Raw genomic sequence first — 15,727 nt, forward strand, 5'->3', positions numbered from 1 at the left:
AACATGAAATGACTTAATACACAAAATGGAGTAAAAGACAACAAAGATGCACAAAATGTACAAAAAAAAAACAAACTCACAGAATGACAGAAAATACACAAATGGATGACAAGACTACACATGAAATACACAAAATGACTAAAATAGACAAGAATGACATCAAAACATCCTAAACATGCATAAATACACAAAATGAAGGGAAAAAAAACATACTAAACAACAGCTAAAATACATAAATTGAATCCAAAAACACACAAATTGACAACAAAAATACAGAAAATTATTTCTGAAGCATGCATAAATACACAAAAGAAAAATGACCAATGACTCCAAAACACACAAAGTAGACAAAAATGAAAGAAAATTATACAAAGTGAGACGAAGATACATATAGAATGACAGCAAAAATACACAAAATAATGGCAAGAATACATAAAAACCACACAAAATGACAAAACTAGTCAAGAATGACAACAAAAAATACACAAAATGACTTCCAAAACACACATAAATGCACAAAATTAAAGAAAATTGTATCAAACAACTACTAAAATAGATAAAATGACTCCAAAAACACACAAGATGACAAATAAAATGACACAAATTACTTCTGAAACACATATGAATCTTTTGACCGTTATTTAAATAAATATTAATAAACCTAACATCTGATTTACAGCTCACACAGGTTCGTGTTTGTCTCTGTAAAAAAAAGCTCCTCAGTAATAATATTACTGGGTTGGTTTGTTTTTGCAGCACTTTATTATTATTATTATTATTATTATTATTATTATTATTATTATTATTATTATTATTATTATTATTATTATTATTATTATTATTATTATTATTAATAATAATAATGATAATAATTAATAATAACACACACTGACAGAATAGAGACAGACACCAGAGAGATTGTTTGGCTGATTTTTTATTTCTTTTTTTACACTAAATTCATTAGTGATTAGATAATTCCCACATACAGATGCTTCATTGTCTCAGAGGCTTCATTAATATTCATGAGCTGTCTGAGCCTATGGAAACCACTGGAGACGCTTTGTTAGTCAAGTTACCCAGGATGTATAGCAAAACAAGGCAAGGGACTCTTCAAAATAAAGGCCTAGCATACGGTATACATGGAGAGAGAAAAAAAAATCACGCTTACATGGAAGATTTATGAGATCTGCTGCAAAGGAATAAATCTACAGGTAACTTATTGCAAGTTACATCAACATATATATATATATTTATATCTATTTATATATTTATTTATAGAATAGTATCATGTTGTTGAAGTAATTGATGTAAAGATTTAAAATGAAATCTTTCAGTGAGAGTGAGAAAAACCTTGGAAATATGGAGGTAGATTTGTGTCTTTGGTATTCAATAAAAAAAATGACTTTTCAATCAAAAAAAAAAAAGTTAATTAAATAAAAATAAATATTTTCTATCAAAAAAAGGTGTTCAAATGCAATTATTTGGGTCTCATAATTTATTCATTTATTTATTTTGCGTTGGAACGTTTTTTTTTTCTTTGATGGAAAGTATTCGTTTTTATTGAAAAGGTTTTATTTTATTGAAGTGATTTTGTTTTGATTGAAAAGGTTTTATTTTCGAATTGTATATGTATACGAATTTTATTTTATTATTATTATTATTATTATTATTATTATTATTATTTAATGAAAAAAGACACAAATCTACCGCCATATGGAAACAGGCGTTATTTTTTTAGTTTTATTTTGAAATGCCAGACCGGATGCAGCTTGGTGCGGCTCCGGAAGCTGTTCGGTGCCGGTGCAGTTTTGTAGGAGCGGTCGATTCCTCGGTTCCACCCAGCAGCCAAACGGTGGTGAGGGGGAAGCGTTTCTACCCACACCGGATAGCCATCACTGAGAGGCGGACGCCTTCTGTGCCCGCTCCTGGAACGCTTTTCTTCGGACTCGGCGGCGGCTTTTGGATCCTTTTTTTTTTCTTTTTTTTTTCTCTTTTTTTTTTTTTTTTCTTCTTAAATTATTGTTATTTTTTTATCGAGTTCCCTCCTCGTCACGGTAACTTCATTCCGTTCGTCCGTGGCGGTGACATGGTAGATTATCACGCTTCCAGCAACCAGGCCGGTGCCGGAGGTGTTCAGACCTACATGGAGCAGGAGAACGACTGGGACCGGGACCTGCTGCTGGACCCGGCCTGGGAGAAGCAGCAGAGGAAGGTAAGGCCTGCTTTGGTTCCGTTTCTTTCCTTTTGTGTGAGAGAGAGAAAAACAGGCGCCACATTGGAGCTCCTGTTCCGGCCTGGGCTCAGCCTGACACCGACCCACAGCCGGAGCCTTTAGCCCGGGCTGTGGTGGAGCCTCAGGCCGAAACAAGCCCCACAAAGCTCAGATACAGGCCCTGGAGGGCTGGGCTCGATCACTTTTACACTTTTTAACCATTTAACAGCTTAAAACTGCTTTTATTGGTTAACTTATGGAAGAATGACCAACTAACTCATATAAATCTGTATTTCACACACTTTACAAACCCGAAGTACGAGAAAACACTTAAATAGTCAACAATGGAAGTTAATTTTCAAAGGTTGCATCAAATATAAATGAGCTAAAGTGGCTAAAATGTGAAAAATTCACAGATAAATGGCTTAAAATCTTATATATTTATAAGCGTAAAGTCTAAAACCAATTTAACAAGTGCTAGTATACTTAAGTTACTAGTCTGGGCTTTATCACATTCACACTTTAACCATTTAAAACTGATTTTAAGGAAGAAAGACTATCTAACTCATATAAATCTATATTTCACACTCATTCCCAACATAAACACTTCTAAATCATCAATAAGATAAGGTTCCTAATCATTTAAAAGCAACATTTTCCCCTTAAACTCTTTAGAAACTCATTTTAACAACAATGAAAGTGAATTTTTCACCAAAGATTGATGAGCTGAAGTTGCCAAAATGTGAGAAATACATAAATAAATATCTTAAAACAGGGCTGTCAAACTAATTTTCACTTTTTTGGTCAATTATGGATCAGTTTAATCTCATTGGGCTCCAGATCTTATGCTGTATAAAGTTCCATTTTAACATTTTTAAGCTAAACTTTGCACTTTCATCTATAAATTATGTGAGATTTCAGACCCTGCAGCATCTTTACTTGATCATTTTCTTGTTTTTGTGAACAATTTCTATTTAATTTGGTACATTTTGTTGAATAATGGAGGAAAAAATTGCATGATTTGTGGAACAAAAATGGAGATTATCTCAAGAACTTGTGATTAAAAATGTTTGCCATCATGTGACATAAGCGTGGGAAAACTGAGTTCTGCAAATATTCTGGAGTTTTATTGAATTACACATTGTAAAGGGCCAGATTTGGCCCCCGGGCCTCAAGTTTAAAATCCATTTTATGAAGATATGAGGACAGTCTAAACCTTATTTTTAATATTTTTTACCAGTGTTCCTATAGTACTGCTGTAAAGCTGCGTTTTATTGCTCCACATTTTTCATCATATGAATAAGATTTATTGGTCAACTTTACACGCTTCATTCATCAGGTTTAGGTTTGATCAGAAGCTCCAGCTCTGAGACTGTGAACGTTTAACTCGTTTATATAAAGTCTTTTTCGCACATTATAGTTGTAGAGTCAGGTTATGGATCACTTTCATCATCTGGATTCAACACATCTGTAATATTGATGGAGTGTGATTGATGTCTTAGATTACCAGTTAATGTTATTGTGAGATTACAAATGTCTGATGAACCAGTGACTGGATTAGCTTCTATGATCGTTTCTGGGTTTGTGAAGTTTTTATTGTTTAAAAGTGATTTATGGTCATTTGTGTGAAGAAAAGCTGCTGCTGATTATTGGTCACAGATTGTTTCCTTTTCTCTGCTAACTATTAGCTATAGCTAACTAACCATAGCTAACTAACCATAGCTAACTAACCATTAGCTATAGCTAACTAACCATAGCTAACTAACTATTAGCTATAGCTAACTAACCATAGCTAACTAACCACTAGCTATAGCTAACTAACCACTAGCTATAGCTAACTAACCATAGCTAACTAACCACTAGCTATAGCTAACTAACCACTAGCTATAGCTAACTAACCATAGCTAACTAACCATTAGCTATAGCTAACTAACCATAGCTAACTAACTATTAGCTATAGCTAACTAACCATAGCTAACTAACCATAGCTAACTAACCATAGCTAACTAACTATTAGCTATAGCTAACTAACCATAGCTAACTAACCATTAGCTATAGCTAACTAACCATTAGTTATAGCTAACTAACCATAGCTAACTAACCATTAGCTAACTAACTATTAGCTATAGCTAACTAACCATAGCTAACTAACTATTAGCTATAGCTAACTAACCATAGCTAACTAACTATTAGCTATAGCTAACTAACTATTAGCTATAGCTAACTAACCATAGCTAACTAACCATTAGCTATAGCTAACTAACCATAGCTAGCTTACCAATAGCTATAGCTAACTAACCATAGCTACCTAACTTGCTTCATCAGCACTGGTTCTAACTAACAATTAGTTATAACTAACCTATAGCTAACTGACCATTAGCTATAGCTAATGTCCCAAATATAAAGTCACGTGTGTTAGACTCTTGATCGTTGTCTTTCTATTGATTATGACGACTTTTTCCCGCGTCGTTTGACTCTACTTGAAGTAGGCCTAGGCAATATATCAAAATTATAAATATATCAAGTTTTCTTTTTTTTGATGACATAGAAAATTAGGCCTATATAATATCAATATATTTTATAACTTGTTTTGAACTATAATACTGGTCCGCTACAGGAGAAAAAGCCAAAAGTGTCATATTGTGCAGCTGTTTTTCATCACCAAATTGTCTTTCTGGTCAGACGTTATTGAATTTAGAAAATTGAGATTTATTAAAAGATTAAATCGGGGCTTTCGCCTTTAATTGGCCATGTAATGTTATTACATTAATGGAATTTGTCCACTGCATTTAACCCATCGCTGAGGAGCAGTGGGCAGCCATTTTGCAGCGCCTGGGGAGCAGTTCGGGGTTAAGGGACTTACTCAACATCCCACAGTGATGGGCCAGGTGAGGCTTGAACCGGCAACCCTCCAATTACAAGCCCAGCGTCCTTAACCACTAGGCCACCACTCCCATTTATATCATATATCGCCATTTTGAGAAAAAATATGAAGCTAATAGTTTTGGTTCATATCGCCCGTGTATCGTCTGTTCTTCATCGTTTGTGGTCGACTTGTTTTGTCAGAACAGGCTGAGGAGGATTTTTTTCACTTGAATGTACAAACAAACACTATTGTTGACTTTAACCTGTGACTGGAGGTTAGCTAGCACTGGTTGTAAATATGGCGACTCAGGGGCTCAAAGAGGTGAACGCTTTCCTTTGGACAGTCCAGTTCCGTCTCAGTTTACCCAATTTCATGTCATTTCTGCGTGAGTTTACACATTTCTATTTATTTCTGTTATTTTACACTAGCAAACTTCCAGAAACCGTGTCAAACAGGCTGAATTCTGGTATGTCTTATCATAATTTCATATTCATACACGGCATAAATGCGGCGATAAAAGCACGCGCTGAGATTACTCCAGATTTTGCATGAGATTTGATGTCCAGCCGTTTGCTACGCTTGCTTAAGCTAACATTAGCCCACCTGTTTTACAGTTGAAAATATGTTGGAAATGTGTGAAATTGTCCAAAACGTGAGTGTTTAGTCCATTTATGTTTCAGAAAATGACATCCTGTCATATTTCTTCATTTTGAGTTTGCGCGAGAATTGACGTTTTCTTCTCTTGTACCACGTGTTTACGAAGACAAATTGTGCATAGATGTGTGAAATTGTCCCAAAACATGCATGTGAGGCTATAATAAAACAAAATAAAAAACACTAATATTGCCATTTCAGTTTTGGAAAGTGAATGCCGTATTTTCTATCCTTTTTTCGTGATTACAAAAGACCTTTTTATTTTGGTTAATGGAAGAAACACGTACACTAGTGACCATTAGACGTTCTGATTGAACTCTGGTGAATTTGCAGCGATGCCACCCCCACATTTTGAACAACTTGTTGGTATTTTCTTGAATATTTTAGAAACCTCCCAGATATTAGTTTAAAGTGAGCTGAAGCTTGAGGCTCTGACGACTGAATTCCTTTCACGGGCTGCAGCTTTTTCAGCTATTCCAAACATGGCAGCTATTTGGACAGAGACATGGGTTAGACTGACAGAGGACGCTCAGCGCTCACTACTAAATCACGTGGTGCTCATCTCGTTGCTCTCACTGGCCTCTCCTCTCTGGTGTTGTAGTTGCGTGCTCGCTTTGCAGCTTAAGAAATATTCAGCTGGAATCAGACACAGTGTTGAGGTGTCTGGACGCTGACCAGCCCCTGAACCACGACTTGGCTCCACGCGTGCATACGGCTCTGCATTCCCATGCTCTTTGTCCTGAAGCAACGGGAATAACCACAGCCTGGATCATCAGAATCATCTCTGCAGTCGTCACAGAATCAAACACTGCGTTCAGCGGAATGTTTCTCAATCCTTTGTCCCAAACAATGTTTCAGGTTTTACACATTTCTGTTTTGTTTTTTGTATTTTTATTACCTCCTACGGTATCCAGAACCAGTCTTAGATCATAATGTGCGTCTCTTAACTTGGCGGAGGTTTGCACTCTTGTTTTTAAATGCTTTACAAGTGGAAACGTTCCACTGAAATGTTTTTAAGTCTCACAACAATGAACGGGACATTGCAGTCTAAAGTGGGCGACCGTGGCTCAGGTGGTAGAGGGTCGTCTTCTGATCGAGAGGTTGGGGGTTCGATCCCAGTACCTGACTATGTGTCGAAGTGTCCTTGGGCAAGACACTGAACCCTAAGTTGCTCCCAGTGGTCGACTAGCGCCTTGCATGGCAGTCCTGTCCCACTGGTGTGTGAATGTGAGAGTGATTGGGTGAATGAGCTGATGTGTAAAGCGCTTTGAGACTGTTTCAGTGGTGATAAAGCTCTATATAAATCATGTCCATTTACCATTTAAAGAGACTTTTTACATTGAAAGTAAGGGTGTAAGAAATTTGCCAATATATGACGATACTTTACCACACAATTATGGTATCGATCCATGTCCAAATTGTTTTTTAACCAAAAAAAATTAATTGAAATGTGTAATTATTGATATCGCAATGTATATCGTATTCTATCCCGGCTGCCATTAGATTGTATAATGGGTCCTGCTAATGTGCACTTTTATTATAATTTTAAAAAAATAACTTTTTATTTATTCATGTTTAGGTATGTGTGTGGAATGTATGGCACACTGTATGTTACTGGACACTTGAATTTCCCCTTCTGGGGATGAATAAAGTATATATCTATTAAGACTGTGCGATATTTCGTCGTTCGCGATATATCGTCAAAACCATTCTCACCAGTAAGAATGTCATCCCACGATAGAAACGATAAATGCCCATGTTGGAAATTAGCGAGGGCAACGGGTCATTTGTTCCTCAATTTAGCCAAGAATGCTCCTAAACACCTTGTTCAACTGTGCGTTGTCAACAACTTATTCTCTGGAGCGGAACGCTGTTCACGGAAACTCCGCTCCGCCATGTGCACCGCCCCTCACACACACACACTACACAGTATTTTTGGTGTTCAGGGCAACAGCTCGTTTTAGCTGTTTTTTAGTCTTAGTCTTTATTGCCCTGAAACGTCTCCCTGAGGGTAACCGTCAGATTGATGGGAATACACACCCCAAGTGAAGTGTACTTGCACCTTCCCAACCAGGATAAAATGTTTAAATGTGTGATATTCTCTTGGGTTTCATCTGTCAGAACTATTGCCGTTTCAGGAAGTTTCATTCTGTGGATGTCGTCGGTTTTCTGCGTTCCTCACTTTGCCTCATCTCGTCTTCTTCATGGACTGGAGATGAAACACTGCACCACACCTTCTTCCTTAGCTGAGCTCATAACTGCTGAATTATTAGTTTAATGATGTTTAAATGGATGTTGTATAGTTGCACATCATGTGCATGTGCTCCGTCTGATGACTGACATACTTACTATCGGCGTGCCCGCATGCCAAGCTACGTCTCCTGCATTTTATCACGGCCATTGTTGCATTTTTGCCATCGACGTCAGACATTCCTCCAGCCTCACATCATCAGGTGGGTCTGTCTGCCTGTCGCTGGTTAGTCAACTCTGTGGGCGCGTCCATGTTTGCCCAGAGATCACGCAGGTCAAAGATTGCTGAGGAAGGAAAATCTCCCCGACTAATCATTAACGTGCAGGGCTGAGGTTCGTTCTGGTTGTGGATAGACGTGAAGGGACTTGTCCCAGCGTCCTGACTAAGGCATGGCGGGTGGGTCCCAGGGCAAATTCCTGTTCTGTGTTCTCACTCGCTGCGTGCCACTAATGACGTAAACGCCTCGTTCTGCAGAGTGAACGTAAGGAGTGGAGCTAATGAGCTTTAAGAAGATGGCTGTTTGCTCTAGTGCTTGTGAAAGGGATGAGTCTGACAGACAGGCTGTCATTGTCTCTCCTGCTGACTCAGCACACACACAGGCTGTTTTTAGTGGCCACATAATAAGAGGATGATTCCTAACTGGTTTGAACCCTGATATGTTGCACTAAACTAAAGGAACCACTTTGGATGGACTTTGGTTCTGCTCCGTTTGTTAAGTCAGCTAACATCGTGTTAGTTGTCAAACACCCCACCATGAGTCCAGTTGGTTGTTGTCTGTTATAGGCCAAGCTCCTAGCCCTGTGGAAACCTATTATCAAGGCTCTGCTCCCACATCAGTCACAGGTTCAAACTTGTCCAAGTACGCATTGACGCCACCGAAGAGCTTTAACAGAAACTCTTCATACACACCAAGCCCCTCGGTGACAGCTAGGCCTGAACAGGTGAAGGGTTGGTCCCCTTCACTCAGAGCCGGTTGTGTTGTCCCATTATGAAAAAAGAATCCCCGGAATGTTACTGTGTCATTGTGGAGCTTAACAGAAAGCCTAATGATGACGAACATGGATCTAAAACCTGCATAAATGAGAATAAAGTGCTCATAACGCCATAAAATACAAATACTGTTGTAAACGAGCAAGAATAATTAGTAAATTAGGTTGTGATTCTCAAACTCCTCCCAACAAGATTTCTGACCTGCAGCCATCTTGGCTGTGATGTCACAGCAAAAAGACACACAACACAGCAAATAAATACATGTTTTCTGGCTATTTCTTCGCTAGTTGAAGACTTTTTTTTGAAGGAGACTGTAAGGACTATGGACGTCAGACCGGACAGCATTGAGCCAAAACGACCCAAATCACCATTTAGTTGGGTCACGGATTGAGTCACAACACCTCATACAACTCTGATGAGCAAAATGATAATTTGTATTGTCATGATTATGAGTATGTGGATCATTAAACACTGTTATTGTCAAATACCAAATATTAAATATTTTCAAAAACAAATTGGTTTGTCTGCTTGTGGTAAAATCTGGTTTTCCAGGTTCTAGCCTTTCCTGTGTTTTTAAGTTTTTATTTGTGTTTTCACTCACAGATTCCAATCTGGGTCAAGGAAAATAAGTTTAAAACAGCTGACGGTAGAAGCACACAAGCAAAAAATGTAACTGGTTCAATAAAAACTGGTAATGGAAACACCTGAATTTGAAAAAAACACTGAAATATTGTGAAAAAAAAGTTCACGCTTTCATGAGGAGGTTCACCGACGAGTCTGACAGCATCCATGTTTCTTGTGTTTGTTTAACTAGTGTGGTCCACTGATAGTGGCATATAAAAAGATTATGTATAAGAACAGAAAAATCAGCAAAAAATGCCGCACAACAAAGTGAAAACTGTGCGTTCGGTGCGTGACTATGAATGTGTTCTTGCACTGATGTCACTTTCTATTTCCTCTCCAAGCCTGGCTTTGACATGCAGAAGGCTGTTGATGATGAAGGTCCTTCCATCGAGTTTCCTCCCATAAATATCTTTCTGTGGCCAGACTATCTAGATGACTGTCTAATGAATCAAAGTGAAACATTCAGCGTGATAATCAAAGTGATTCCTCGGCCTTTAAAACAGGCCAGTGTTTGTTCGCTGCTTCTGGAACCAGGAATGTGTTTAATGCCTTTGATCATGGAGTTTACGGAGGCATCGGGAAGTGTTACAGAAAGAACAGAATTGATCGGCAGTGTCTGCCACACCTCACACACTCACTTACGTTAACGCTTCAAAAAGCCATCAAGAGAATCCAGCGTGCTTTGCTTTGTAAAAGTGAGACTCTTTCATGAGTCATTGGTTCTATGTGTGGTGAGCAGATGCATGTGTTTGTTTGACTGGTGTGTTGGAGCAAACAGGGCTGAGGTGTAAGAGGAGGAACCTCTTATGTTAAATTCATTACAAACTGCTTTGATATTGTTTCCTTGGCCTCAGACACATTCTAAACCTCTAACACACCGTAACTGCTGAACTATTGAGTCGCATACGCTAAAAAATAAATATTTTGTACATATACACGTGTCTATAAGTCGTAGGTGTTTACATTGAAACACAACATATTTACACTGGCTCGTGTTGTTTAACGAAAGACGTTGCCTGTAACACGGCTAGCTAAAAAAAAATTGCAGCCTGGCCTACCTGAAAAAGTCATTGATCACCGTCTTCCTCCTCCTGCTCACTGAAACCACTGAAGGAGTCTTCAGTGTCGGAGTTGAAAAGCCTCCGAATCCCTCCGTATGACATTTTCTCGGCGTCGTTTCCATCATCGCTCTCGAGGTCACTTTTGTCTTGAAGCACGGTGGAAACACCTCAGCTGTCTGCTCTTTGTGTAGTCCCAGTCTTCAAGCTTTCCTTCACTCTGAAAGCTTTTGTTGTCTGTTAGCATCAAGTCAGTTCTTCTTATCAATTCATCAATGCCAAGCTCACGTGCACTGGTTCTGTTTCCATTTCTGACAGCCAGGTGACCCGTTGGGCAAATTCATCGGTCTAATCTGACAAGACTCAATTTTTTTTGGCAGCTTGAACCTGGAAAAAATCCATAAAATAGCCGCAATATTGTTTATGCCACAGGGTTCAAAGCGTGGAAAAAAAGTTGTGGCTTGTAGTCTAGAAATTACGGTAACGTGCTGCATCACAAGGATCAAAATAAGCACTAAAATCAAGAGATTTCGAGTGAGAATTGACACCTATTTTACCTTTTCACCACGTTGAAATTCCTGATATTATCCTAAAATGTGAGGTGCTACAGCTATTTTTATTTTATGAGGTAAACTGCGTGAGAGTTGACATTTTCAAAAATTGAATGTTAATGTGATTGTGTCATACATGTGAGGGTATGAAATAACAGTGCTTCCATTCCAGGAAGCAAATTCCACAATTTTTGCTGTTCTCTGATGAAAGTGAAGCCCTAATAATGTAGGGATGCAGAGCTCCATTATAATAGGCAAGATTTTTCATCTTTGGGTGAAGTTTCTATCTTTAACGTCTGGATCTGTTTCTCTTTCTGTCGTATGTGTTCTACATTGTTCTCTGCTTGTTCTCGGCCTACCAGCTGGTCTCAGGTCAGCGGTGGGAAAAGGCCCGAGAGCCTCAGCTGACCGACATCCACAGTGAGGGACGAGTAAAGTCGACAGGCAGAGAGGAATGTGAGCCGTTTCCCCCCTTTGTCCCTCGGCTCTGAGCGAGGGCTCACGGCACAGCACGGCGGGGGAAACATTCCTTTGGTGGCCCATTATAGTGGGGGGGGGCTGTTTGTGAGGTTTGGGGTCTCGCAGCATTGCATATGGATGCGCAAAGCGGCACTCACTGAAGGGGGGGGGGGGGGTGTAGTGGACAGTACGGGGTGGTGGCCAACGTGGCTCCAAAGGTAATTCATTCCCAACGTTTGGTTCCTTTACATGGGATCTACATGTGGATGAAGCTCAGCATTGTGCTGCGTTATGGGGATTAGCCAACGCTGTTTCCCTCTGATGAATTGAAATTGGCCACAATAGAAGCAAAGCATTTCCTCTTGGTCGGCTGCCAGCGTGCATGTCGACGGTTACAGCTGGAAGCGCTGACAGCCCCCCCCCTTACAGTGTGTGTCCCCAACATGGGATTTAAAGTCTGTCTGCCCTTAAAGTGCAAACGTCTGAAAAACCTTTGATTTAGTGATTTATTGTCAATCTCATATTTGTTTTATGCTGAAGTCACACAAGATTAAGTGGTGCGACATTTAGCGCGAGATTAGACACGCCCATCCGTTAGCTACACTCGCTAATTGGTGTCCAGACATTACAGCTTTGATAATTGGCCAACCATGCAGATATTTATACAAACCAATGGGTTTACAGACATTGAAACTGTAATTTGAAAAACATTCTATTGAATAAAAAATAAATTGGGAGACCTGGAAAAATAACCTCAACAAATCCATACTGTATGTCTTCTTTTTAAATAATGTTTTCATTTATTCAGACAATAGTTTTGCAGGAAATTTACTTTGATCTCCTGACATCTTTTGACTGTCAACCGCCAGTCTTCTTCAGAGGCATCTGCCGATTGTTTTGATGTTTGCTTGACTTTCGCGCAATAATTCCAGCAAGTAATTTTTTTTCTTAAGACAACAGAAATGTCTGAAGACAAAAATAACTAATACGCTTATAAGCGTTAATGCCTCTGAAGAAGACTGGCAGATGAAAGTCAAAATATGTCAGATCAAAGTACATTTCCGGAAAAACAGTTGTCTGATCAAATGAAACCATAACATAATACTCTACAAATCTAATAAAAACAAATAATTTACTGGAGTGCTTGAATAAATTCTGATACTCAATTTTATTTCTGATATCAATATTAGATATCGGTCTGATATTGATTTTCAGAAAACACTTACTTGCGTGACCTTTTTCCACCTGTTTCACAAGAAATCTGTGATGATTGTCAGAGAGGGTTTAATCAATATCTATATTTTGAGATAGAAGTCTGTCATTTTGTGAGATTTCGTAGCAAGATTTGTGCGTGAGATTTGACATTTATTACACATTCAATCATCAGTTTATCAGAAGAAACTGTGTAAATGCCCGATATTGTCCCAAAACATTGTTTGATTAAAGTCGGCGCCCGCTGCAGTGTGACACACAAAGCTGCTTCCTTTCCTTTCACAATAAAAGCAGAGCATTCTGGTTCCTTTGGCTCACATACAGTGGAGTCACATTTCTCAAGGACAGAAAATCAGATGAAATGAAATGATTACATGATTACTTTTTTGGGGTGGAAAGTTTAGTCTGAGCTGTCGTGTGTAAAGTGGAAAGAATTAAAACGCCTGGCGGGGGTTTGTGGTGTGTGTGTTCATGTTTAGATTAATATAGTCTATCATTAATGGGAAGGAACGGGGAGATTAATGAACTGAGAAGCTGTGTGTGCGCGTGCGTTTCTACAAATTGTGACTAAACATAAATTCCATTGGAGTTCCATGCTGTCAGAAGCCACAGTGAACAGTTCGTGGACCTGCAGAGGACAGAATGAAAGCGAGTGGGCGTCGAGCCGCCTCGCTGCCTGACACTCCCACTCGTCTCTGTGATATCTGAGCATCTCCATCTCGTCTCCATGGCTGCGGCGTGCAGATCGCCTCTATTACAAAAGCTTGTATTTTTGGAAACACTTCACGGCTACGCTGCTCTGCTGTTGCTTCTTCCCTCCACGATGAAACATTGAAATAGGAATAATGGAAGTTCTGATGCTCACAGTTCAGACCACTGTGCACTCTTTGATTCACCAGCCTTTTAAATGCATGACGATGAAGACATGTTTAAAGCTAAAATATTCAGCATTGATAGAGAACGGCTGACATGATTTATCACAACCACTACAAGAAACCGTACAACTGCATATTAGGGCCACATTAAAAAAATAATAATCTTGGCCATACAAGAATAAAGTCAGACGTTTGCGTTTGTTCTGACCACGAACCATTGACTGATATTGAGCAAATAGCCTCTTTAATGGAGGACAACAGGGAATTCTGAGCATTATATGGTTCTCATAAATAGACTTTAATCTCGTAGTGCTTCAAACCTCCTTATAACACTTTGCATTTCTTTATTGTTTGCTGTCTAATGTGGCACTAATCATTTTAAAGTAATGATTAAGGGTGTGCCGATCCGATATCAGACATAAAACGGATGTCGAATTTTATTGTACTGCATCTAAAATCTCTGATATATATTATATTTATTCAATTGTAGAATACTGTAGATATTATGTTGAAGGTTAAAATGTATGTATAATTGGTTAATAATAAATGGGTCAGTTTTTCTCATCCCTACTGTTGTTGACTGTTGTTCTTTTCTTGTTTGAATAACATCACTTGATCAAACCTTTTCTAACATTCTACACTAGAATATAAGTCATAAAAGTATGTATGATTCATGCTGATATCGGATCGGTATCGACCAATACTCAAGGCTGCAATATTGGTATCATATCGGAAGTGAAAAAGTTGTATCGCGACATCCCTAGTAGCGATGCACCAAAATTACATTTTCGGTTTTTGGCCGAAACACTTTTATCGTTTGCGACACTTTGAACCGTCAACCACACATTTAACAGGAACAATCCCATAGAAATGTGTGATATGGACCATTGTAGATGCTTCTGCCTTGATGTGTCACCAGGTAAACTGATCACCAGCTCAGCCAACACACCACCAGCTAAACCTGTCTTTGTACCAGAGCCTTTTCACATTTTAATGAATTTATAACACATTAAAAACACACAGGATAACATGATCACTACTCACTACTCCAAAAAATCATTTCTTTTGTTTTTTAGAATGTGAATTCCATTTTCTTTTGTGTGATTGATAAAGTTTAGAACTTCCTGCATATATATTATGTAGTATTTTTGCCTGTAGGAACTGGAACATGTTGAAGCAGTTGTTTCTCCCTGTGCTGCGTGGCTCTCTCTCCTTCAGCCTGCTCTCGTCCAATAGAATCCATTGTTGCTGTGAGGTGACATCTGCCCTGAGAGTCTCAGTTATTCTCTCTCTCTCTCTCTCTCTCTCTCTCTCTCTCTCTCTCTCTCTCTCTCTCTCTCCTCTCTCTCTCTCTCTCTCTCTATCTCTCTCTCTCTCTCTCTCTATCTCTCTCTCTCTCTCTCTCTCTCTCTCTCTCTCTCTCTCTCTCTCTCATATTGTTAATTCCACTCAGCGTGTCCACACATGACAAAACATTTAGTCACCGTGCACAGACGTGGCTGCTTTGCTACTACAGATGGATGCTAGTCTGCGTTAGTGGCCACACCCAGACAGGTTCTTCTCCCTCTGGACAACAGAAGATAAACTAGTGCAGCTAGCTAGCGTGCACGCTTCTACCATGATGGTGAAGTCTACAGCGCTGCATCTGGGGCAGCAGACGTCTGCAGGGCATGAGAGGCGGGATCAGACGGCTTTATCAGCAGTTTACCTCACAGTCACCCACAGGACACTGGTGGGCGCGCCAGATGTTTCTCATCTGGTGGAAAACAAGGAGAGAGAATAAGAAGCACGTATGACTGGTTCAATTTAAGGATATATCCAAAATTGGCTAAAAAATCAACCAGACACTATTCACATCTGTGCGCGCACATGTAGAATGATCTGAGGCGAGTCAGCATCTATTAGTGCGTCTTTTGAATAAAAACACATCACCTGATTTACCGCAACGTCCAAACCTGGCCCAAGCCGTCAGCAC

The 15,727-nt window shown here is 39.2% G+C and overlaps 1 protein-coding gene across 1 annotated transcript in view; it reads left to right on the forward strand.

The window, feature by feature from the left end:
- The first annotated feature begins 2,000 nt into the window (after positions 1 to 2,000).
- LOC114474541 (alpha-actinin-4-like) overlaps positions 2,001 to 15,727 on the forward strand; it is a 55,721-nt gene continuing 41,994 nt past the window's right edge. The window contains exon 1 of the mRNA XM_028464934.1: positions 2,001 to 2,212. Within this exon, the coding sequence (XP_028320735.1) occupies positions 2,087 to 2,212 (126 nt within the window). The 5' untranslated portion in view covers positions 2,001 to 2,086. The remainder of the gene's footprint in view (positions 2,213 to 15,727) is intronic.

This window comes from Gouania willdenowi, chromosome 13, assembly GCF_900634775.1.
Source record: "Gouania willdenowi chromosome 13, fGouWil2.1, whole genome shotgun sequence".
In the NCBI taxonomy this organism is placed as follows: domain Eukaryota; kingdom Metazoa; phylum Chordata; class Actinopteri; order Blenniiformes; family Gobiesocidae; genus Gouania; species Gouania willdenowi.